This window comes from Platichthys flesus, chromosome 1 (genome assembly GCF_949316205.1).
Source record: "Platichthys flesus chromosome 1, fPlaFle2.1, whole genome shotgun sequence".
Lineage (NCBI taxonomy): Eukaryota > Metazoa > Chordata > Actinopteri > Pleuronectiformes > Pleuronectidae > Platichthys > Platichthys flesus.
In genome coordinates this window covers 15158152-15182020 of record NC_084945.1, presented here as the reverse complement: position 1 = coordinate 15182020, position 23869 = coordinate 15158152, and the positions used below count along the sequence as shown (strand labels likewise).

At 43.0% G+C, this 23869-nt stretch overlaps 2 protein-coding genes across 4 annotated transcripts; both read right to left on the bottom strand.

Annotated features, from left to right (window-relative positions):
* Positions 1-7: 7 nt before the first annotated feature.
* LOC133952179 (rho family-interacting cell polarization regulator 1-like) lies at positions 8-12936 on the bottom strand. 3 transcript variants are annotated; one of them, XM_062386519.1, is made up of 18 exons: positions 12819-12936; positions 10102-10189; positions 9834-9967; positions 9642-9720; positions 9477-9500; positions 9317-9370; positions 8628-8777; positions 6846-6909; positions 6718-6761; positions 6497-6622; positions 5680-5828; positions 5285-5393; positions 3888-4019; positions 2806-3453; positions 2333-2724; positions 1712-1805; positions 1539-1632; positions 8-1442 (listed from the first exon to the last, which is right to left on the bottom strand). In XM_062386519.1, the coding sequence occupies exons 3-18, from the start codon at positions 9923-9925 to the stop codon at positions 1372-1374; spliced, it is 2322 nt and encodes a 773-aa protein (XP_062242503.1). In that variant the 5' UTR covers positions 9926-9967; positions 10102-10189; positions 12819-12936; the 3' UTR covers positions 8-1371. The 3 variants fall into 3 exon arrangements, with proteins under 3 accessions (XP_062242503.1, XP_062242509.1, XP_062242516.1); XM_062386525.1 differs by having other exon boundaries at positions 8-1439; XM_062386532.1 differs by lacking the exon at positions 3888-4019.
* Positions 12937-16984: 4048 nt separating this feature from the next.
* On the bottom strand, positions 16985-23291 carry LOC133952170 (transcriptional repressor CTCF-like). Its single transcript, XM_062386507.1, has 13 exons — positions 23114-23291; positions 21318-21585; positions 21043-21225; positions 20581-20950; positions 20259-20429; positions 20016-20149; positions 19813-19933; positions 19577-19726; positions 19142-19302; positions 18875-19057; positions 18607-18781; positions 18227-18373; positions 16985-18085 (listed from the first exon to the last, which is right to left on the bottom strand). The coding sequence occupies exons 2-13, from the start codon at positions 21561-21563 to the stop codon at positions 17829-17831; spliced, it is 2298 nt and encodes a 765-aa protein (XP_062242491.1). The 5' UTR covers positions 21564-21585; positions 23114-23291; the 3' UTR covers positions 16985-17828.
* Positions 23292-23869: the final 578 nt, after the last annotated feature.

The window sequence follows — 23869 nt, the reverse complement described above, 5'->3', positions numbered from 1 at the left end:
CAACATATTACTTTTAAAGAAAGCTTTATAAAGTTTAAACATTTCTGAACATAAACATTTCAAGACATATACAATTCTTTTATATGAAACAGTAAATATCTCTTATTGTGCACACTCTTAAAAGTAATTCAGAAAATAAACACTGTTTTCTTTCGCCTGATCTCCCGTCCTGGCATTTAAAACCTTACATCCCTGTCTCTTTAGGCACTTTCTGAATGACGAGGCTTCGTAGAACAATGGAAAGCAATGACGTGGACAGACTATGGCGCCCCCGTGAGGCAGCTTTTGTACACAGCTACAAAGCTGAGGGCGTCCTCTGAGTGGAGCCGAGCTTTAACACTTCAAACTGATCAGTTGAGCTTTTTACACAGACATGCTGGCAGTGTGAGGCAGCGACACATGCAGGTTTACATATAGTTTGACACTGCAGGTTGTTTCCTTGTTTGTAAAAACTGGACCGGGAGAAGCTTTTGGAGAGAAACTCAAACTGCTGTCTTTAAAGTGTTTATACTCATTTCTCATATATATATAAAACACGTTTTTTTTTAGCTCAGGCCCTGGTGCAGCTTGGACATATCATTTCTGAAAATTCTCATATCTGATGAATAATATGAAAATATCCTGTAGGTTTTCAGGGTGAATTCCTGCTTTGGAAATGACTTCATGTCAATGAAAATCCTCAGACAAACATCACATGGTCAGAAAGAGCTCCGGGCTGTGCGCCGATTTAACACTGTAAAATCCTGACCTCGATAGTTTTCTCATATCTGCAAATACTGGTAACCTGTAACGCAACTCGGCGAATGATTGTATGCTTCTCTGTGGATTGAAGATATCCAACAACTCCAACATATAAAACTTATTTCTAAATTATTAGACCATTAAAAAAAACACACTAATAAAGCCAAGAACAAGGCCGCTTCTAGCTGCTCCTGAAATGTGTTTGGACACGGAATTTTCACATGACAGGAACAGTTGATGAACGTGTAAACTTAAGTGGCATCCCACTGTAACTCAGGCAACGTGATAAGAGCATGTGTTGAATGAACAAAGAACTACTGAAGGGAGGGGTGTGTGTGTGTGTGTGTGTGTGTGTGTGTGTGTGTGTGTGTGTGTGTGTGTGTGTGTGTGTGTGTGTGTGTGTCGCGACTTTCAGACGTGACTGAAGGTTTATCGTCAAACCCCAGGGTTTATCATTCTTTGTCAAACAAGGCAGATACGTGCACAAACTCTGCCGTAATGGAGGAGCTTGTTTGTCTGAGCAGTAAGTGGGACATCCTCAAGGCATCTGGTCCCTCGGGGTGAGAGGAGGGAGATGGCATGAGGAGAACAGAGCTGGAGCAATGGGTTCGCTATGGTTTCACTGTGTCATTAGAAGACAGTCGTGGCCAAATGGCTGGGAGTGGAGGGACGCTCCTCTTGATCATGTGATGTGTCCTCTGCTGAAGGATTAAAAAAAAGCAAAGGGCACATTAACAAAGTCATTACGCCTGCAGGGGAATGGTCACATGATCAGTTTACTGACAAGCTCTTCTCACCGTGTCGTTCATCTCCCTTTTCCTTGCTGGGTTCCTCCTTATCCTCAGGTAGTTCAATCTCTCCCAAATCCTGCACGTCTTCCACACTCGACTCCTTTTGAAGAAAAAAACTGAAGCTGTCATTTTGTTATCATAAAAGGTCTGTTAACAGATGGTCCATGAATAATGTTTACCTGTGATTCAGAGAACCGATCTTCATCCGAGTTCCTAAATCCCTCTGGGGCTTCCATGAGGATCTCAAGGCCGCCTGCCTCCTCTTCGTCATCACTGCCGAGAGAAAACAAAAAGATGTTGACTACAAAACACTGAGGTCACAAATGTACACACATCAAATAAAAAACCTTTAACATACAGTGTTCCTGCTTTTCTCCAAGTATGTCTTCTTCCTCTACTACACTATGTTTAATAAGATTAGAGTTCATTTTATTGACAGTTTTTGACTAAATGATTTGTAATAAAATACTTTTTGTAAAAGTTCCAATCTGCTGAATAGGGACTTGCTAATATGTAACAGAACATATTTATTTGGGGCAATGTCTCTGATCACCTGATGAATTTTCTTTTAGCTCTGATTTGGCCTCCACCAACTCCTGAAGGAAATATTGTGTCTTTTTAGCTGCTAAATGCTGAACTATGTTCACAAGCAAGTTGACAACTGTGTGTCTGTGTCTGATGCTGAGCATGTTGTGTACAGTCAGTCCGAACTCATCGAAAACATGTGCATGAGCCATAAAGTACAAATAAAGTTTAAAACATTTCTCCTGTCGTTTTTTATGACAAAAAACAACTCTTACCTTCCACCAGAGTAGAAATTCCCTTCATCCTTTTCTTCTTCCTCCACTTTGTGTTGGTTGTCATTTTGGCCACACTCCTCTTCCTTTTTTCCTTTGTCTTTCTCTCCTTGGTCCCCTTCGTTTTGTCCTTCATCTTTCTCTTGTCGCTCCTCTTCCTTTTTTCCTTCGTCTTTCTCTCGTTGCTCCTCCTCTTTTTCTCCCTCATCTTTCTCTCGTTGCTCTTCCTTCCCTTCCTTTTCTCCTTCGTCTTTCGCTCCTTGCTCCTTTTCTCCTTCATCTTTCACTTGTTGCTCCTCTTCTTCTTCATCAAGGTCAGAGCAGTTGAGAAAGTCAAAACTTTCTAGGGCTGTCTCAACTTCCTGGATGAAACTAGACGAAGTAGGAAAAGAAACCTGTGGAGAAACAAAATGCAGGTGTTAAAAATGTCCCTATCGACACTTGAAAACTCCACATGAACTTTTTCTTGAGCTCACCGTAGGAGCGGCCTCTGCCTGACTGAGCTCCGGACTGGACGGGTGAGGCTGACTGCGTTTCTCTGCTGCTTCTAGCTGGTTTCCACCCTGTGCCTCAGTGGTGCTGTCCTTTGTTTCTGCTCCAGCCTGTAAAGAGGAGACCTCGCAGGGATCATCCTTTACGGCCTCTGCTGAAACACACACTTGTTGGAGGCCACTTTCAGGCACATCTGCTCTCTCCACTAACGACACAGGAGGTACAGAGGAGACGTCAGGGCACGAGCAGCTCAGGTCCGCTGAGGTGTCTGAGAGGTCAGCTGACCGCAGAGACGCCCTGTCAGTCACATTACAGTCTGGGCTGCTCTCGCCCACAAGGCTGTGAGAGCAGGAAGTCTGCAGATGGCCGTTTGGCACCGCATCTGTCTGCGAGAAGACCTCCCCGGCTTCTGTCTCGTCCTCCTCTTGGTTGGACGAGAGCGATGGCGTTGACGCGCTGGACTTGCGCGGTGTGAGCGACAGCTGACTGGTGAGAGTGGTCTGCAGCATGTTGGAGGCTGACAGCCGCTGAGCGTGATGAGCCAGCGCCGGACTGGAGGAGTCGTCGGAGGATTCAGAGGAGTTGGACCAGACTGTCCCGTTCTCCATCTCTCCCTGTCGCTTCAGCAGAGACTAGAGAGGAAACACAGGCAGGAATAAAAACACTGAATGATGGATACACCTGCTGGTTTACAGGGATCAGAGACATTTTATGCCATGGCAAGTCAGAAAAGGTTTGACAACAACTGGGTAAATCAATCAAACTCAATTTACTAAATATATCACTGACAAGTAGAATTTCAGTTAAAACATAGCTTCGGTTTACATTTCAGCATGTAATGTGAAGCATCACTCTGAGCTCAGGAATCTTTTGATTAGTCTTTTATTTTATATTTGATTAAATATGTGATTTGTCTTTTCCTATTGGGATTGTGAATTTGATTGGATATCGATTTGAACAATTAATTAAATTAAAAAATTGGTTAAGAAATGATTATTATTATTGGATTTCTTCTACTCTGATCACTATAAACTAAAACTACAGCTAAATCTACGTCCCAACACACCGACTGCACGGAGGTGATTCGGGGGGCGGTACGGCCGAGTTCACAGTGTAACGATGCGGTCCTGTCCGTCGCAGCATCGTGGAACGCCTCCGCCACGGAGCTGTTGGGTCTGGGCCTGCCATGGGGCACGCTCTTCAGCGAGGTGAGGAAGAGGAGGAGGACATGATGGCGCGCTACTCAACCACAATTAAACAGCTACAAGGACCACAGCTTCGCTCATACAAACTGCTGTCACACAACCCATGACTGCTATCATTCATTCTCCTCACGTCAGACATGCCACTCCCACAACCACATGTCCTACCACACAGTCCTCTGTTAATATCCTCGCACACATCAGTGCTACCGCTACACACAAAGCAGTTGGGGAGCAGCTGAAATAGAACAAGCCAATGACATGACAGTAATAGTAGCCATCAGTGACTTACATGGGAAATAGTAATATGTATTTATGCCTAGTAAAAATTGTATTTACAGTGTTTGAGTGATTAACATGGCTGTAACAAAGTCTTTCTACAATTATGAACCAGGGGCCTGTTTCACTAAGATATTTCAGACTTTTCTGCAGTTTCAAATTTGCTCTTACGATTACGGTTTATCGAAGGAGGTGAGCTCTAAACCTGCACATGCAGATAAAGTCTGAGTAGAAAAAGAGCAGAAAGTTTCAAATGAATAGCGTCTGTGGTATTTTATGTTTTGGGTGATTGAAAATGGACAACAGTGACATTTGTGCAGTCATCTGCTACCTCGTAGATCCAAGAGGACATAGTGTCAACACGCAGTGGGGGTGCCCCTTCTTATTGCAAGGTGAAGAAATTAGCTGCTGGTGTAATTCTGCTGCGTTTTAAGCAGCTATTTAAATGTGGAGGCGGAGAGAGTCTGGAAGATGACTCACCCTCACAACATAGAAGACTATTGACAAGATCCGACATCTACAGAGAAGAGATGCTCCACAACCCGAGTGTTAAATGTTAAATAAAGAAGTGGACAATATTGAGATATAAATTGCAAAGATATAAATCCTTCTATCAGCCTTTAACAATTCAATCCCCCCCGATTAACAGAAGTTACATGGATTCAAATCATGTCTGCACTGTGTTGACATTTCTGTTTTGTTAATTTAATTATTTTCCTAGTAACATGTGCTTCATAACTGAATACATTTTTCCGCCGAGCAGAATGGAGCCGAGCTGTCTGATGTGGTTTGCATGATCTCTCGTATTTTTTAGTTTGGAAACAAATGTAGACAGGACACAGAGCAAATTAGGTCGGACAATCAGTGACATCTAAACCACGGTCAAAGTCTGTCTTTGTGAAACAGGCCACAGTGGTGCCAGAGCAGGTGTGGTGGAGCTGCTGTTGGTAGAAAAAAACTGAGGCTGAATAATGTCACTCACATAAAACACCTGCTCCCGCATAGAGGGCGTGTCTGGAGGGCTCTGATTGGACAGCAGCCGTTTAGTAACCGTACTGGTGGATGATGTCTGGTCGTCCTTATCAAACGGACTGAAAGAGAGAGAGGAAAGCCACAGAGCATAAAGTGAGTCACATAAAATAAAAATATCCTGATCACGTGAGCTGTGTTCTGCAGGTTAAGCATTTTTTAATGGTTTATGAGCTTGAACATGAGTCAACTTCAAAGTACAAAAATTTGATTATTGGTTGATCTATGATGTAATCACATGATGTGGGAACAGAAGCTCTCTGGTTCACTGAAGTGGAAATTTCCACTCCCTCGGCTATATAGAATTGGGGAGATGTTCATAGACATAAAAACATGGCAAACACAAACCTCCAGGTGACCTCCAAGTTTAGCTTCACCGTCCCAAGGTCGTTGATATCCACCGCGAGCGTCTGGGGGAGTGGGCAGAACAGGTCGAGCATTTCACAGGACACGCTGCCCACCACCACGTGGTTGGCCAGGCTCTTGAGCTCCGTCACCTTGACAACCAAATGCCAGAGAAATGAGAACATGGAGAAACCGTGAGAACTCAAGAAAGATGATCTTTAACCACTGACACTCAGAGAACTCAAATGTCCAAGTCAGTAGCCCTACACATGTTTCAGTATATTTTCTGGGACACGCCCAGTCGCTCATGAAGATTCTAATGCACGATGTAGACATCACAGTAGATGACAACCAGATTTGAGAGTATTTGGTGATAATGGCCAGCGTCAGTGTCGATGTGCTATAAATTTCAGCAGCTGGATTTAGCCGTCATGTCCTGCATGATCTACCCAGTCGCCTGAATATCCTGGACATTCTCCTGCTGTTTTGAAGATGTCTGACCTGGACAATCTCCAGCTGGATTCTTCAAATGTGAAAAGGCAAACTCCAGATAATATCCAGAACCAATTTTCCAAACACTAACACTGAACACAAACACTGACGTTAACTTTAAGTTGATTTAAATAGGTCATCCTCGAGCAGTAAATATTCTCTAAAGAACCATGTGTTTAGATCCACAGCTGAAAATAGTGACCAACAAATGCACCAATTATTCTTTTCTGATTAACATTTGCTAAAATCTAAAGTCCTATTTCAGAATAATAGAATAAGTCGATTTAGAATAATATGAGCCTTATATTTTAATAGCTGATTTCATTACCTTGATTGACAGCAGCTCTGTGACGAGAGGCAGGAAAATATAATCTTCGCTGTCCCATATTTGCTTCGCGCTGACTTCCACACGTCCTCGTAGCCTCCAGCGTTGACGCCCATAACGCATTAGTACCTGATGCAGCCCCAAAAAAAACAGCTGAAGTGATGCAACGTGCACAGCAACTCTGTAAAAATCTGCAGCTATAAGCAAGAATTTTTGTTTCTTACCTCATACTGGTCACCAGCACACAGCCGGGCAAAGCCAGCAAGGCCTGAATCATCAGAAATCAACATAGACATGAGAACTGGACTTGAATGAGGAATAGGAAGTGACATTAGTGTAATAAGTGACTCACCCTTCATTTTGACATGAAATTCCCCCATCTGACTTTCTAAATCGCTCTCAAGTGAGCACATGTGCTACAGAGACACAAAGAGGGACATGTTTAGATAATGGATCAGTTGTTATAACATGTAGAACTGAAACGATCAATTGACTTGTTGTTGGAGAGAAAGTGCACAAGCAGCTTTTGAAAAACTGCTTCGTCTTCTGAGCAATTTTTTAAGCAAAATTAAAAAAAGGTGACTGTTTTTAGATTCTCTGATGTGATGACGTGTAGTTCCGTTTTATAGTTTCTTTTATAATCAGGGGTTAGGAAACCTCCAGGCCAGGCTGGACATTTTGATCCAGGCCAAAGAAATTCTCATGACAGCAATTGATTTGTTTCTGGGTTAAAACAAAAAAACTTAAAATAGTAGATTCAAAAAGTAGATTCGGAGAGGTCTCCTCTTGCTATGGAAACATGTTGAACGAATACGGAACACACACGTAGCTGTTAAGTGCCATCCTTGACAAGTTTCACAGCAACTGTCCAGATAAGATAAAGTAGATGCGGAATGTCGCAGAGCTATGTTCTATAATTACAAATGACATAGACAATTCAGTTTGCCTATTTTGCTGGGACATGGAAACAGTGATGAAAAGACTCAGTCCCCAGCATCATTACAGCTCAACACATGCAGTTTAACTGGAGGAGATACAAGGAAAAAGGGTCTTGGATAAAGTCAACGCTCTTGTGCAGCGTCTGAGTGTCCAACAATCGGTTTTCAGAAGAGACAACGTTCTGACAGAGACAATGTTACGCAGGGGAGTTTTGTGGTGAGTGAGCAAACAGATGAGAAGCTATTAGAAGGAGAATCTGTGAAAGGAGCTTTGTTGCAGACAAAGAGCTCGGACCGGATAATGATGTTTGTTTTTTTCAAAGTGTCAGATTGTTTCAAAGCACATTAGTGACATGATACGTAATAATTTGAAAAAGAACACTGCAGGGACATTTCAGTGATTCTCTGTGGCTTGTGATGAAAGAACACACATAACAAGAACTACATGTGCATTCTCTGGGAAGTGCAAGTATAGAGGGGTAACGCTCTGCATTGTTATGCTCTGTAAGAATAAAAACCTGCTGGCACGTCTGAATATGCTGGTGAATTTGTCAATCTCCTTCAGGCAGAAGGAAAAAACGTATTTAGGACATGAAAAGTAAACAGAAGGAATTCAGGATATTTTCTACTCTGTTTAATGTGGAACCAGCTGATGAGCCCGACAACCCACAGCCCAACACAACATGCCAACCCAGCTACAGCAACAGGCTCCATCTGCTAGAGATCTACCAATGAAATGTCCGCAAGATTTCCCCATTCTGTGTTTTGGACAAACTTCAGCAGCAAACTTCGCTTAAGACGGACTGACCCAAACCTGGAAAACCTGCTGTTGGTAGCATCATCATCATCACTACCATCTGACATCAGATGCTCATCAAAGACAAGGACTTCCATTCATCACTTTAGCACGTTTAGTGTGATGTCAGTGTCTGATTATTTAATATGGCTGAAAATGGGTGTTTTAAAAAGTAGAAATGGCCCTTGAAAGAAACAAAAGGTTTCCCTCCCCAAAATCTGTTGGTCGAACAAACAAGAAGTTTGAAGATATCATCTTGGACTCCGGAAAATGATCTTCTGAAGTTACAGACCGAGTAATCTTTGGTAGAATCCTACAACAAAATATAAATAGCACAGAGAGCCATTGTACTTGCTGACACATAAAGTTCAGACTTGTTGACCTCAGCGCTGTCACTTGCCTCTGTACACTCCCTGTAGCCCTTGTTGGCTTCGCTCAGGCTCTCTCTGGCCTCCTTGCTGCCAGTGGCGGAGTTGAAGGCCGCCACCATCTTACACGCTCCATCACGCAGTCGCCGCTGTATACAGTATGCATCGTACAGCTCATCGACCTGGAGAGGCAACGAGTAAACAGGTTTCAATAGATTAATGGAACATTAAAATATCACCTGCAAAAGTTTTCATGATCTTTTTCAGAGCCTTTGTGGTTTAATGAAAAACATCACATATATATATATGTAATGCTATATTTAGTTTGTTTGATTGTTTTAGCCCCTAATGATGTGATTTTGTAAACATTCAATATTGTGGTGAAAGTAGTGGAACATATCAATATGAGACTCTTTAGCAGCTAAATGCTCCATGTTGAGCAGTCAATAAGAGTGCCTGCTACTGTGTGGTGTGTGCGGTGGGTTTTTATAAACAGCTGTTGCATTTGGAAAGAACAGTGATGAGACTGATACTGAACCAAAACAATGAAGTTGTAGGTTTGAGAACCAGAACAATCAGTCAAATGATGCTAAAGCTCTGCAGAGTAAGGTGATAACTCTCTTTCTCATCAAACATCTAGTGCCAATCTGTGAAAACATTGAAAAGAGCAGCTTTAAAAAGTAAACACATGAAGATATTCAATAAATCTTTTCATACACACCTTGCTGAGGTGGAATTCCAAGCGGCGCATGAACCTCTCTATGGATTTCACTTGCTACAAAACACAAAACAATCATTAGGCTTGACAGAATGAAACCATCTTATTCTTTCTTTCTCACAGTTTCGGTGTCCTGGTGTAAACCGGTGTGAATGAAACTCACCTTATCCAGCTCATACAATGACCCCTGCACAGGAAGAGAAAGAAACAGAAAAGAATCAAAACATTTAGCATCACAACACATCAAATCAACATCCTGACTGCAACCAGCCTGGTGCATAATCATGGTCAATACTGGTGAGACTTGTTTGACGACGTGGGCTCTCACCAGGCGACCATTCCTCTTGTTTTCTCGGATCTGCTGACCCAGACTGTCCAGCTCCAGCTGGTGGACCTGCAGGTAGGACCTGACAACAAAAACCCACAGTTACCTCTTCACTTCAATTCTCCAAGAGCAGTGGTATCCTACATATCCCACCAGGCAGGCGTCTGGAGCCGAGCCGGAGATGTATTTACTCACTGTAAGCCTCTGCGTAAGGCAGCGTACACTTCATCCAGCCTCTCGGGCTGGGGAGTTTTAGCGGGTGGCAGTTTGGTGGATCCTGTGAACATCCTGCTTCCTTACAAGGCACGTTTCTCTTGGATCAAACGGTGCTGAGGGAGGGAGAGGCAGGGGGAGAAATGGAGCATGGGATCAGGTCTGATAAGACTTCCTGATTATTTCACATGAAGCACATTCAAATGGGGCATCAAGGAAACAGGCAGGGCAGAGAGTGAACGCTGCTCACCTGCTGAACGGAGAGATACTGTCACTACTGTCGCATGCTTGTGGAGCTGAGTGTGGCACTGAGGCTTCAACAAACCAAAAGACATGTCCTGTAATTACACAAAAAAGAGACATTAGCAACAAAAATGCCCCGCCTCACTTCATGCCTCGCTGTACCTGACAAGTACTTTTTTCTTAGGCTCTGTGATTATCAAGGAGTCTGACAATTATAAAGATCACTGCAGAGAAAAAAGTGGAGGGGGATGGGGGTGCAAGAAGAGAAGAGGATGGAAATTACTCTTTCGCTTCCTCTGTCTGATCGTGTTGTTTTGTTGAAAGTCTGAGCCGGTGAGCAACAGACATGCAGCAGCCACAGTGGCCACCACTGACAACAGTAGGCAGTACAGTCTGTGCTTCTCTTCCCCTTCCTTCCCTGCTTCTCCAACCCCCTCCACATCCAACGCCAGAGTACAGGAAGTCTCATGGCCGACTCTACACAGGAAATTCTACTCAGAAGTTTGGCCCTACAATATAAAACCATCGCTCTACTCTGCGTGTGTGTGTGAGAGAGAGGGAGAGTGTGAAAATAGATTCCTTTTTCTACCTTTGACTAAGATATTACAACTCGCAGATCAGCGTGATGCCACAATCGGGGGTAAACTGTCGGAAGAGAGGGTCGTGCCTGAGTTAATCTAGTCACAAAAGAGATTATAGATTTAAACCAAACTAATTCTGCCAAGCCCATATTAACACATGGGATCTGTGAATGAGCCAACAACAAGGCAGAGCAACTGGTGCGATCTGCTCTGCGCTGTCTAAACTCACAAACACCAGGGAAATTAGCTGCTGATTATTTACAATGGGATCAAACAGTGTTTCACCTGTCGGAGTAGCTGAGGTGGATTATGGTTTTATATGATTAGAAATAACCACTGCTGATGTGAGAATACGATGGATACACCCTACTGTCTTTCTAGGTTATCCTGACTCGGCAGTGAGGACGTGGGCTTGTGGGGGGGAGCAGCCACCAGTGGTCCAGTTAAACCGATAATCTGAGCTGCTACACTGGGGCGGATTAACCGCAGGTGGTCACGCTCAGAACGTGACAAAGAAAAGGTGCCATACCAGAGAGCCTTTACGGATAAAACACCCCTAACCACGATCTGCCAATCAGTTCCAAGGAACAGGGGAATCGGACTAACACCTTGAGGAGGGGGGCCAATCTATGAAAGTGCAAAGTCATTGTGATCTCATACACAATGAATGTGATGCAAATCATACGCCAGCACCCACACATAAATAGCCCATGTATACCTGCAGCCCACACACATGCTCTGCAGGCGTCGGATATTCATAATAAGAAGAAGAAGAAGAAGAAGAAGTGCCGGCCGCCCAGTTTCCTCTTTGTCAGATGTGCTTTTATCCCCTTCCTTACATTAGAGATCACTAGCTGGATTAATCCTCTGCACAGAGCAGAGCGAACAAAGACAACACTGTTTCCAATCACCTCACAAGACTGGAGTTTTGTTTAAAAACAGCCTTTTATGCACAAGCACATGTAGAGCCGTTCAGGCTGTGGTTTGGGCCTTCGACAATCTCAGAAACCCTTTTAATCCTCGATTGATCTTTGATAATAAACTGGACTCTTATCTTCCCCACATAATTATTGTTTTCTGATAACAAAAATGAGCCGAATAGATAAAGATATTTGAGGTACAGTGTTATAAATTACAGCAAGTCCTCATATTTAAGAAGCTGCCATTAGTCGATTTTTAATGTTGTTTTCGATTGATCGGTTATGAAGAAAGTTGGCAGTTAAATTTCCCCTTATGGTAAATTGATTGATTATGAGAAAGCTTCTGTATTTAAGCTTTACAAAGAGCAATTAGATGTGACAAGTTACTACAGCTAAAGATTAAGATCTTGATTTATTTTTGATCTGTTTCCAAAAATATGAGAGTAATGTATTACAAAGAACAATAAATGATTTGAATGGAGTGTTCCACCTTTTACTTTATAGAAGACGAAGCATTCAACAAAACAATAAGTCGATGTGATCCCTTTCCTCGCGATCAGATCATCCTCTCATCAATTTGATTAATTCAGATCAGATTATTTATTAATAGACATTTGGCCTCACAAGGCATCAGAGCAGATACAGATCTCACAGCCAATCAAACAAGTGTCCATCCGGAGTGTGTTGGAGCATGGGGAGGAGGAAGAGGAGAAGGAGGATGAAGGGGTAATGGTGTTACAATAAAATGCAACCACCTCTGTTCCAGATTATTGGATTAGTCTAACCGGGCGGCAGCAGGCCACTGAGTCGGATTACCACCCTCACACACCGCGGCCGTGCTCTTTACTCCCAGTAAGGACGCAGCTCAGCCAGCAAACTTGTGAAAGCGCATCGAGACACAGTTAGTATTCCGAACATATCCCACCCCAGCCCCATCACAGGCCACGGGGGAAGAAAAAAAAAGTCCACTCCCGGACCACAGCAGGACCCCCCCCCCCCCTCAAACCCGACACCCTGGACCAACAAGAGCCCACCGACCCACAACTAACACTGAACCCCCACCGGAGAGTCGAACCCCCGGGTCCTTGAGAACCAGCTGCTGGGTTTAACCGCGACTACATCACAGCAGAGCAACTTCACGTCGGCCGGACTCAAGACAAATGTTCCCAGGATTCTCGCTGTGACCTTGGCGATGGAAGCCGGAGACCACCCCCCCAGCCTACCTGTGATTGAATGTCCGACCACTCGTAGACAAACGCCGCATTTCCAACACGATGCTCCGCACAGTTTGCAGAGGTTTTACTTCTCCTGGGCGCTGTCCTTCTCCTGGGGTTCGCAGTTTTTTTTTTTTTGTCTCCACAATCAAAGCTGAAGAAGTCAGCAGACATGACTTCCGGTACATGCTTTTCAGTGTAAGGGTCCAACATGTGAAGCTCAATGTGCAGCTGAATTGGCAAACGTGTGTGAAATGACAATAGACAAGATAAAACTAATCATCATAATCATAACAATCATGACCATAATTATAATCCTAATATTAAGCATAGCAATCGTAACCATAATCAAAATAATAATACCACCACCACAGGTCTATCTTTGATGGAAAAAATTCAGAATTAAACCATGTTATTTAATAATGACTGAAAGGGACAATCATTTAAAAATCTCTGTAGTCACCATCTACTCCAATAAGCATGTTGGGTTAATACGTATTACTTGCATATTTCCCTTTTATGAAACTTTATAAACTCTACTTTTACTCCACAACATATATTCGACTGCTTGAATAAGTGCCTCCTCTGTAATTCTGCTTTTTACATACAAAAAATTGGAATATCATATAAAATGTGAGACTTTCATAAAGAGCGATCAACATTAAAATTAGAATTATTAGTCAATCCACAAGAACTTAATTGGCAACTATTATGATCATCTATTCTAAAAGTATTTTTTTAGGTAAAATTCCAGGATCCAGGTTTTATTACGATTTTTGGCTCTTATTTAATATTCTCACTCATATATACAAGTTTTCCAAAATTAGCTGCAATTTAACCAGCATCGAAGGCTAAATGCAATACACAAGTAATAATAATCTGCTAATATGTAGAGTCACAGGAGTCGTTCTGCTCTTCTTTTTGTTGCCATATTTTTTAATTTATGTACACATTTTACATTTAACAGTGTTTTTACATATTTATTAAACCAAAGGATCACATTTTTCCTTTCGCCGATGAAAACACAGTTTGGACCATCGCTTGTTCACGATCACTGAAATGCAACAAAATGTAACGAGCCGCTTTTACTTTGAAACATCGTTATTCCAACCGGAAACGGTGTTGCGGCTAGTTGCTGTGGCAACAGGGATGTCCCTCGGTCTGTCACAGTTGAGTCAGTCGCTGCTGTCGGTGCTGCGCTGGCGACGCCGCCGTGAATCCAGCGGAAAAACACAGACGTGATGTTTCCAAAGCAGAAACAGAGAAAGAGAGAAAGGGGGGGGGGGGCGAGGTCAGCAGCCGTCACCCCGGAGCTCCAGTCCGACGGGTCGAATCCGTTGGAGCCGTTAGACCCACGAGGGGCTTCCGCTGCTGCTGCACCGAGGCCCGAGGCTGCAAGTTACTTTGAGCCGAGGGAAGAAAAACATGTGGCGCTGTTTCTTTACTCCTGATTTCCTGCAAAACACCACGTCACAGCCGAGATGACCATCTTCTATATTTAATAACCGACAGGCTGGAAATCCACCGTCTGTAGACGTCACAAACACGGAGCGAGGAGATCTGAACAGAGAATAGACAAAAGTGAATAAAACGAAAATCATACATTGGTTTTCACAGACCGAATAAAAGTTAGTACAAGTGTGACAAATGTTTGGGGTCGTTCCGTCCAGAATGGACAAGTTAAGATTTATTTATTTTTTCATCTAGACCTCAGGAATATTTCCTTTTCTTGCTTTCATAGATGAAATACAGTTTTTATAAATTTGAACGTGGGTTTCAAACAGGGTGTAACTTAAATGACTGATTCATTCATTCACAGCAATAAGAGGGAACATTTGAGAATCTCTAAATTAGGTTTCCCTAACTTTTTTTCCTTGGCTAAAGAACTTCACTGCAGGGATTTGTTCCAGTATAACATGAACAGGAGGTTCCCAACCACAGAAACCACCGACTCACAGACACGTCTGTGTTGTCAGGAGAGACAAAACATGGATAAATACCTCACAGATAATTAACACTTGCTAAAGAGGAGGATTTCCACCAGGAGAGACTGAAACTATCAGAGAGAAACAGATCATGTCTGATTAAATCTGCCATTATAAGCTGGTCAAACCTATTTAAATAGATGCCTCATTTCTATTTTGTGCACCGTTATACTGGAACTCAACAACATTTCAGAGGAAAATATAATTTGTCATATTTGTTAAGTAGATTTTCAGATTAATTTATCAAACATATGCAGATGTGACAAAAACTTTAATTTAGTCAACTAAAGCAGAACTATTTTGACACTGGGTCAATTTCCTGAAAAGCACCAAATGTTCACTGTTCTGGCTTCTCAAATGTGACTATTTTACTATTTACAAAATAAAGCAAAAAGAATCAACTGGAGTAAGGAACTGTGTTCTCTCTTCACCTCTGCCTGTATGTGCTAGAAACTCTGGTTAAAGTCATACAGAAATCCTGCAGACCTGTTTTCAGAATGCAGATGACAACATGCATGTTAAAATAAAGAAGTCATAAATCCATTATGACCTGAGGCAGATAACTTGGCTTCTGCCCTGGAAGGACTTTTGCAGCTGACTAGAGATAAATATCAGCACTAGAGAGAGAATAGTGAATCTAATGAATATGTGAGAGAATTATGGGATGCCATTGAAGACATTTAATCAGGATCAACATGCATATCTCACATGATGTGGATTCATGTGACACGTCACATGCAAAGAAGCAGACCAGTATTTGGAATTATTCTGTTGGCTGTTGATATCAGCTCAATCCAAAGTAATTGACTGCTCTGTGAAGAATCTGTAATTCAGTTGTGTTTATACCATGAAGTGGAAAAAGCCAATACATTTAGTGTAACAAATATCAATATTAAGCTAAGTGTTTTTTAGATGCAAAATGATAAGTTATTTTAGGCACTTATATTAGTTTTTTTATTAATAATAAACCCTTCACACATTACAGCCAGTTTCCAAGATGCCACTATAACCATCATCATTAAAGATACTAACATCTATTCTGGTGTCTTAACTCCAAACCATACTCGTAGTGGTGTTTCCACTTGGAGAAACATTTCATCAGCTGTTCTTGTGTTAAGGTAGAATGACCCATGATCAAACAAGTATCCCCAAAAAGTCTTCCACAACCCACACATACTCCAGAGACCTCTCTGTGACTGATCCAGAGCACAGGCTACATGTGCTGAGCTTTCCTTTTCTATCCCGGAGCCGAATGCTATTGAGAATCTAAGCACAGAGATTGTTTTAGAGGTCAGACTCCAGATATCTTCCATGACCATGGTTACAGCAGCAGTTTGGACATTAAGTCGCTGCAATGAAATTTCAGGCATAATAATCAGTTAGGTGTCCTGCAGTCAATGATGTAGTCATGTAGGTGTAATGTTCAGAACATTAATTATTTGGCATACTACTTATTGCTGCAGGCCCCCTTTTTTTTTTTACTTTCTGACAAAATTTTTTTTCCATTTTGTTCCTTGACTCCCCCACCCCAAAAAAAACTGGCCTGGTTAGTCAGCAGGAACATTCTTATACAATTGGTCAACTGCTTTGAGTGTGTCAGAAATATCACGCCTCTATCCTAGAGGCGTTCCTGATCAGCAGTAAACTGCTGTAGTCAAAGTGACAATTACTTAATTTCTGCCATACAAATCCAAGCCAAAACCGCCAGCAGGTGGGCACATCCCGTTACATCGTGAGGTAGATGCTGTACGGGGGGAAAAGCCAGGGTCGTGAATAAAGTGTTTCAGGCACTTCAGGAGCAAAGCTTTTCCATCCACAAAACTCTACACACTTAGGAGAAAAAACAGGGAAGCACCCGTTGCAAAATAATCAGACATCCCACATGCACGGATCATGTAGTATAGAGATGTAAATACTGTATTTATCAAGTTTGTCTTCAGATCAGTTGTTAAACTCTTAACAACTTGACATCAGTTGTTAAACTCAAAAGTTAAACTCTAGACACACAAATGAGTGAAGAGTCCTCAATTTAATAAAATATATTTGCAAGCAAAATACACTGATTTGTTAGCACCCAGTTGCAGTGATTCAAGCCCTTTCTGCTGTAACTACCCCACTAACTGCCCATTTAACCCAGGCTGATTTTAAATATCCAGTATTGAAAATTTTACAACTCCAGAAACCTATGTCTCAATGTCTAATTTTTTTTATTGGTTGTACAGTCATACATCTGTTTTCTTCTGACACACATTTAATAAAATGTCATTCAAGCTGCTACGTTGCATTGCCAATGGTACAAAAGGAAAACATCAACCCAAAGTGGAATGACTACATATTGGAACAAAAACCACAGCCTTTCCTTGCACTCAGACATATTTAGTACATATGCATCATCTACGGGTGACAGTAGGAAAATGGGAGCTTTAGATAAGCAGTCTATCAAGCTTTTAAAAACAAAAAATCTTAAAAAGGGGGCCTAGTAACCACAGAAAACAAAATAATAAAAAATATTCATAATATCTTTTATCTTGAAGTGACTGTGATCGATGGCAGTAACATTTTCCTGAAGGAAGTTGCTCTTTTTCAGGAAATTGATAAGAAATCTCACTGAATTTCAGCTTAATATTGAAACCAAAATAAAGCAAGTACCCTACTATTTAGCTTGTACCCATTTACAAAGGTGCATTTCTTAGCAATAGATGTATCACAAAAAAACAGTGGGTTGGAAATAAATTGCAAAAATATATGACCGGTTTAGATTTAGTTATTTAACTTTAAAGAAAACAGTGAAAAAGACACTGCTTTCAACTACAGCCACCTCAAATTCAAATGTACTGGAAATCTTTTCCGGTTGTTAAATCCTAATTAAAACCCTTTTTCACTTAATCCAAGTCTTGGACGATACATGTTTAAAAATCAATATCTTAAATTACAACAGTGATGTTTGTTTTCTGTGCAGGATAGTGTTTGTGATCCTAAATGCCAAGATTTAAAATTAAAATGTGGTCATGGGTTGTTTACAGGTTCACATCCATCACCGGTCCATCATGCTGAGGATCATCTCAGGGGTCAGATCTCCGTTGGGCGGGGCCCCGGACAGCTGCACCACTTCAGCTGTCCCCTCTTCATGGGACAACTCCTCCATGTCAATGGTCGACTTCCCTTCACCGACCACCACCTGCTCTACACCATCATCGGTGACGTCCTCCTGTTCAACTCCGACCTCCTTCTTCACTATGATGTCATCAACCTCTCCAGTGGCCTCGTCCTCAACACGAATGATGGCAGCCGCTGTTGAGAACGTTTCAGGTCAGACTCAAATATATATTATTTACTGATTGTCACAATGGTGTAAAAGCAAATAATTGTGATTTGATGGTTTAGTTGTGTATATGTGACCAGACCAGCTGTCATTTTAAGTCGCACACTCACTGTTTATCTTGTTCTTCGGGGGCCGTCCGCGTTTCCTCTTGACTGGTGGCTCCACAGGAGCTGGGATGGGGACCACTGGTGGAGCCTGTTCCATCTCGATTTCAGCTAGCAGCTCTTCTTCTTCCTCTGCTTCATCCAAGTCTCCCTCTACATATCAAGGTATGATGAGCACGTATGAGTTAGAACGCTGACATGAGCAAGATACTTTTACTTAAGTAATGGGGGGAAATATCAGTCAGCGGTCACAACAGCATTATTGGCTTAAATCCAAAACGACTCACAGTTGATACTGGTTTGATTTTGGAGGCATATTCTATAAGAGCTTTCCAATAAAGCCATTAAATGGAGGTGAACTAACGTATCAGAAGTGTATACAATACCTGTGTCCTCATCAGCATCCTCCTCCTCCTCATCTTCATCATCATCATCATCTTCATCTGCCCTGGCCTGCATCTTCCTCTTCCTGCCACGACGACCCTTTTTGGGTGTAGGGGTTCCATTTTCTTCTCCAGCACTCTCACCCGCGCAGCTATCAGCATGACGCAGCATCGTGTTCTGTGGAGCCCATTAACAATTTTCAGTGCTCAGTGACAAATGGAAACAAAATAAGTAAAACCACTGCTATGCATGTTAAAAGCTCAGTCCTACCCTGCGTGTAAATGTCTTGTTACACTTCTCGCAGACAAAGGCAGTGGGGATGAAGTTGGGATCGTGGTAGCGCTTGAAGTGCATGTCCAGGAGCTGTTTCTGCCGGAATGTTTTCTCACACTGGCTGCAGGCAAACGGCTTCTCCCCTGTGTGCGTGCGCTTGTGCATTATCATGTGACGTTCCTGTAGCACAACAGATCCAATTCAGCAGGGAAATAAAATCAGCATCACCGTACATGCGTTACATTGTGGGGTTTTGACACAAACCTGTCTGCAGCAGTAGTCACACTTGTCACACTTGAAACGTTTCTCATTCTTGTGGGACTTCTGGTGTTGGATGAGAGCGTAGCGCTCGTGAAATACAGCGTCACAGTAACGGCATTTCTTTCCCGTCTCAATAAAAGAGTGCTGCTTGCGCAAATGAACACCTGAGAGAAAATACAGCAAAGACATAACAGTCAGAGAGAAATACTACTCAGACCTGTTGTATGGATGACAACAAACGGTTACCTCCATGTTGGAGCATTTGGATTCCCCCTGATTCCGCAGTCTAAGATTATTCAATTTAAAATAGCAACAAGCTACAACTATGAACTTATATCATGATCTTCAACTAGAAAAGACCCTCATAAAAATTCAGCCTTGCCTACACGTCATATACTCAATTGTATTTTAAAGGAAAAATGCCAACACACGGCTTACCAAGGTCACTCTTGCGTGCGATGACAGTATCACAGTGAGGGCAGTGGAACTTTGCCACATTCTCTGTGTGCTTCTGCAGAATGTGCATCTTCATGGTGCCGCTCTGTGTGAAACGGGCATGGCAGATGTAGCACTCGTATGGCTTCTCACCTGCAAAGGAGAAGAGGTAATTGAGTGGGTGCTACAGTCTTCTCAAACTCAACCATGTTTTGAGAACAGGACACTGAGTGCGTTACCCGAATGTGTCCTCATGTGTCTCTTCAGCTTGTAAGTATCTCTGCTGGCGTAGCTGCACAGGCTGCACTGGAAGGGACGCTCCCCTGTATGAGACCGGATGTGTCTTTTCAACTTGCTCACCTGGGAAGACCAACACAGAAACGTCAAAAAGAGGCCATCACAGGAAACGAGGAGATGAATTTGATTTTATTTAACGACTTACCTCCACACTGCAATAGTCACACATGGAGCACTTGAAGGGTTTCTCGTGTGTGTGTTTGTAGCGACGATGACGCACCAGCTCACCACTGGTCACAAACGCCATGTCACAATCTTGGCATTTATGTGGCCGAGTGCCTGTGTAAGAAAAGGAAATAAAACTTTATTTGCCAGAAACAAGCACCCATATGGATTACAATACAACATGTTCTGATGTTTCAATCTAAATAGATGTTTTCTGAATTACCTGTGTGTGTATTGAGGTGGTTCCTCAGCAGGGTGACTGTTCTGAAAGCTCTTCCACACAAGTGACATTTATGTGGTCTCTCATCTGTGTGGCTCTTCATGTGTCTGTCCAAGTTGGATCGTCTTGGGCAGGTGTAGCTACACAGTTCACACTGGAAAGTCTTCTTCACACCTGGACACACAAAAGGAGAAAACCAGCTCATTCAAAACTGGGAAAATCTACATCTCTTCAGGACTATATTCAGAAAGACACTCTTTAACAATCACATTCAGCCATCTTGGAAGTTATATAGAGAATCTAAAAGATGTTATGAATGTCTGACCTTTTTTCTTGATCTTGGTGGGCTTTGGTGGCTTCATGTTGCCCACAACCTTCTCAGCATTCACTTCTGACAGCTGCCCTTCCTGCTGATCCTCCTCAAAGTCATACACAGAAACATCCATATCCCGATCGCCCTCTGCATAGCGTAGACGGCTCTTCTTTCCTTTCTTTCCTCTCCGGATAGAGCTAATGGGCTGATAGTCTGGGTCCTTTGTCCATTCTGGTTCTTCCTGGGCCATAGGTGGTTCCATTTCTGCCGCTTCACCCTCGTCCACATCTTCTCCCGTTGCCTCCTGAAGGGACCCGTGGGCTGCCTGAAGCTCCTCGTGCTCTACGGTCTCCACTTCACCATTGGCACCCACTTTAACCACCTATGAGAAAATGTCACCAGTTCAACTTATTGTGTCCAGTTCACTAAAAAATGACTAATCTTATTACACAGCAGCACAGAGCTGTTTCTCACCTGGAAGCCTTCAGGCAGGGGAAGAGTGTGACAGATTACTGGCTCTGAATCCTTGTTAGCGGATGATGCATCGACATACGTTGCTTGGAGCCCCTCTACAGAAGTTGCTGTAACTGGTACTTGAACCAGTTGAAGCTGACCAAGACCTAATGCTGCACCAGCCTGCTCCTCCATATTAACCACCTAGAAGGAACAGTTACCATTTAACTTGACATCTCACAGCAATATAAGTAACTGAAAATCCAACATCAACTTTACACGTGTTCTGGACCGACCTGGAGCGTGATGATCTGACCCTCGTCTCCACCAGTAACAGTCACTGTGCTGCCTCCCTCTAACACCTCAGTCTTCATTTGGAGCAGAGTTGGATCGAGACCCTCCATCACCATCATCTCCATGTTACCAGCCACCTCCCCCTGTGGAGCTAGATTTGCCTCTTGTATCAAGTCCTCTCCGTCTTCTGTCAGGACCTTTCCATCTGCAGCCTGAGCGGCCTCCATGGAGACAACCTCGCCCTCCATGGCAACGGGCTAACCGACACTCCTAATAAAGAAGACAAACATATTTAACAGCGAGCACAACTTGTGTTTAAAAATTGAAAGGCTAGAGATGTTCTTATTATTTTTCTTTATCCACCGTTAGACATGGCATGTTAACCATTAAAATGTACTTTGTAAAATGGAGTGTGTGACACATTAAAAAGCAGCAATACATTTTATGTAGTATTAACAGAAGGACAGAAGAACAACAGCAGAAGTGCTGCAAATGCAGTAAATCTGGGGCCAATACAGTTTCTCCCATTGAATGTACACACACACACACGGGTGTTGATGAACCAGGATGCAGGATCAGCACCACAGTGACCAGTCCCGGGTAAGCACCTCTGGATTAAAAAAATATTTTAACTGTTTGGCTGATTAACATTGATCAAGTAAAATGTGTACTGGCTCAGTTAATAATTTACACCTCTCAGACCTTTAATAGCTGATTGAGGGGTTAGTTAGTTGGACATATATTGACTTAATTCACCAATGGTGACTACTACTTAAAAGCTTGGTAAACTTGATCGTATATTTTGTAATATGATGTTTGGAACTACTACAGAGCACTCATCTCCCTACCACAGCAGACAATGCACTTACATGCCCTTAGTAAAGCAAGGAGTGAAACTAAGTACATTTACTCTACTTTTGTATCCACATATGTACTCTGATTACATAGATAGAAACGTATCAATAGGATTCTGATTAATTCAATGGCAATTGACGAGTCGCTGTTGCTGAAAATATATACATTTGTATAAATACTTTGAAGATGAATTACTAACGACTACTGCCGGATACATGTAGTTAAAACAATTCCATTTCCTTAGAGATTGCGCAGTACAAGTACAGGGCAGCACAAACGAATTGCTCAAGACGAGTACAAATATTTCAAAACTAGAGTTAAGAACCGTACTATAGTAAGTGTACTTCGGTGATAACCCCTCTGCTATACAGCCCTGTAGTGAACTTTTAAAAAAGTAGACGTGCTCCTTCGTGTGATCTGATCAGCCATCGATGCTTCATGTTCGGCAATAACAGAAACTGCACAGTCGATAAATCCACCAACGCCTCGTTCACTTGCTTATTCATTTTGGTACGGTTTAGTTTATCCGTACTAGTAATCTGTTCATCCGACTAAACGCACATATCATTGAATCGATGCAAACTACTAAACTCGTGATAGTTGTTTAACTCGGGAGGCGCGACTGTGTCTGAAAACAGGAAACAAAGGGCACGATAAGATGGACGACAGGCCCGAAACTAACTTTAAACACAGCTAGTGATCAATCCGGCCATCCCGGTGCGAGCATCGGGAAATATCAGCCGAAAAAACACCGAAAGGCTGAACTGGGAGAGGGAGCAGCAGTTTATAGAGGGATTTAGTGCAGTTTGGATAACGATAGAGGGAGACAAACACCCCCCCGCCAACCGCCTGGCCGGTAAGCCCGACCGTGACACCTAGAGGCCGGCGACGGCTCCTACAAAAACCTCCCCGTGTTTGGACCCTAAGCGGCGGCTTTACTTACTCCCGTCGGCTCCTCTCACTCCTGGTCCTCGTTCGGTGTCTGTGCCCACGCTGCGGTCTCGTCGGTCCTGCTGTGGTCGGCACCTGGATGATGTGTGGCGGACTAATATTTTTCTCCCGCTTTACAGGAGTGGGCCCAACACAAAATGGCGGCTATGGGGAGCGGACGCGGCTGCGCGGATTCAGCGCCCGAGGGAAAGGAGGGGAGTGGTGGAGCCGAGGCTGTGGGTGATGGGCGCCAGATTTGAATTCCTCCGGGGGCGTGGAAACGTGACGGGGCTGATCGATACCACTGACCAATTACTATTTGTTCGATTTATGAAGACATCGGCTCACTGTGAATCGAGCGCGACTCCTACACCGCAGATCTAACAACCCAGTCAGTGTTTACTCAAAACACAGGTTCTTCTCAAGAGAGGAATATATTGAGAACATCCACCGCAGGAGGGCGGTGTTAATGCTAGAGGTGCAGGGCGGGCCTCACTCACACACGCACACACACACACACACACACACACACACACACACACACACACACACACACACACACACACACACACACACACACACACACACACACACACAAATTAAGCATCTCAGGGCTTGTCATTGACTTCCATTCATTGTGTAGAGCCTTATCCAGAACCTCATCCCTAACCTTAATTAATACCAATCCATGCCAACATGTAACCTAACCACAATTCTTGTTTTACTCCCAACCAACCAAACCAGGCCCAACTAACCAGGACCTCAGAAA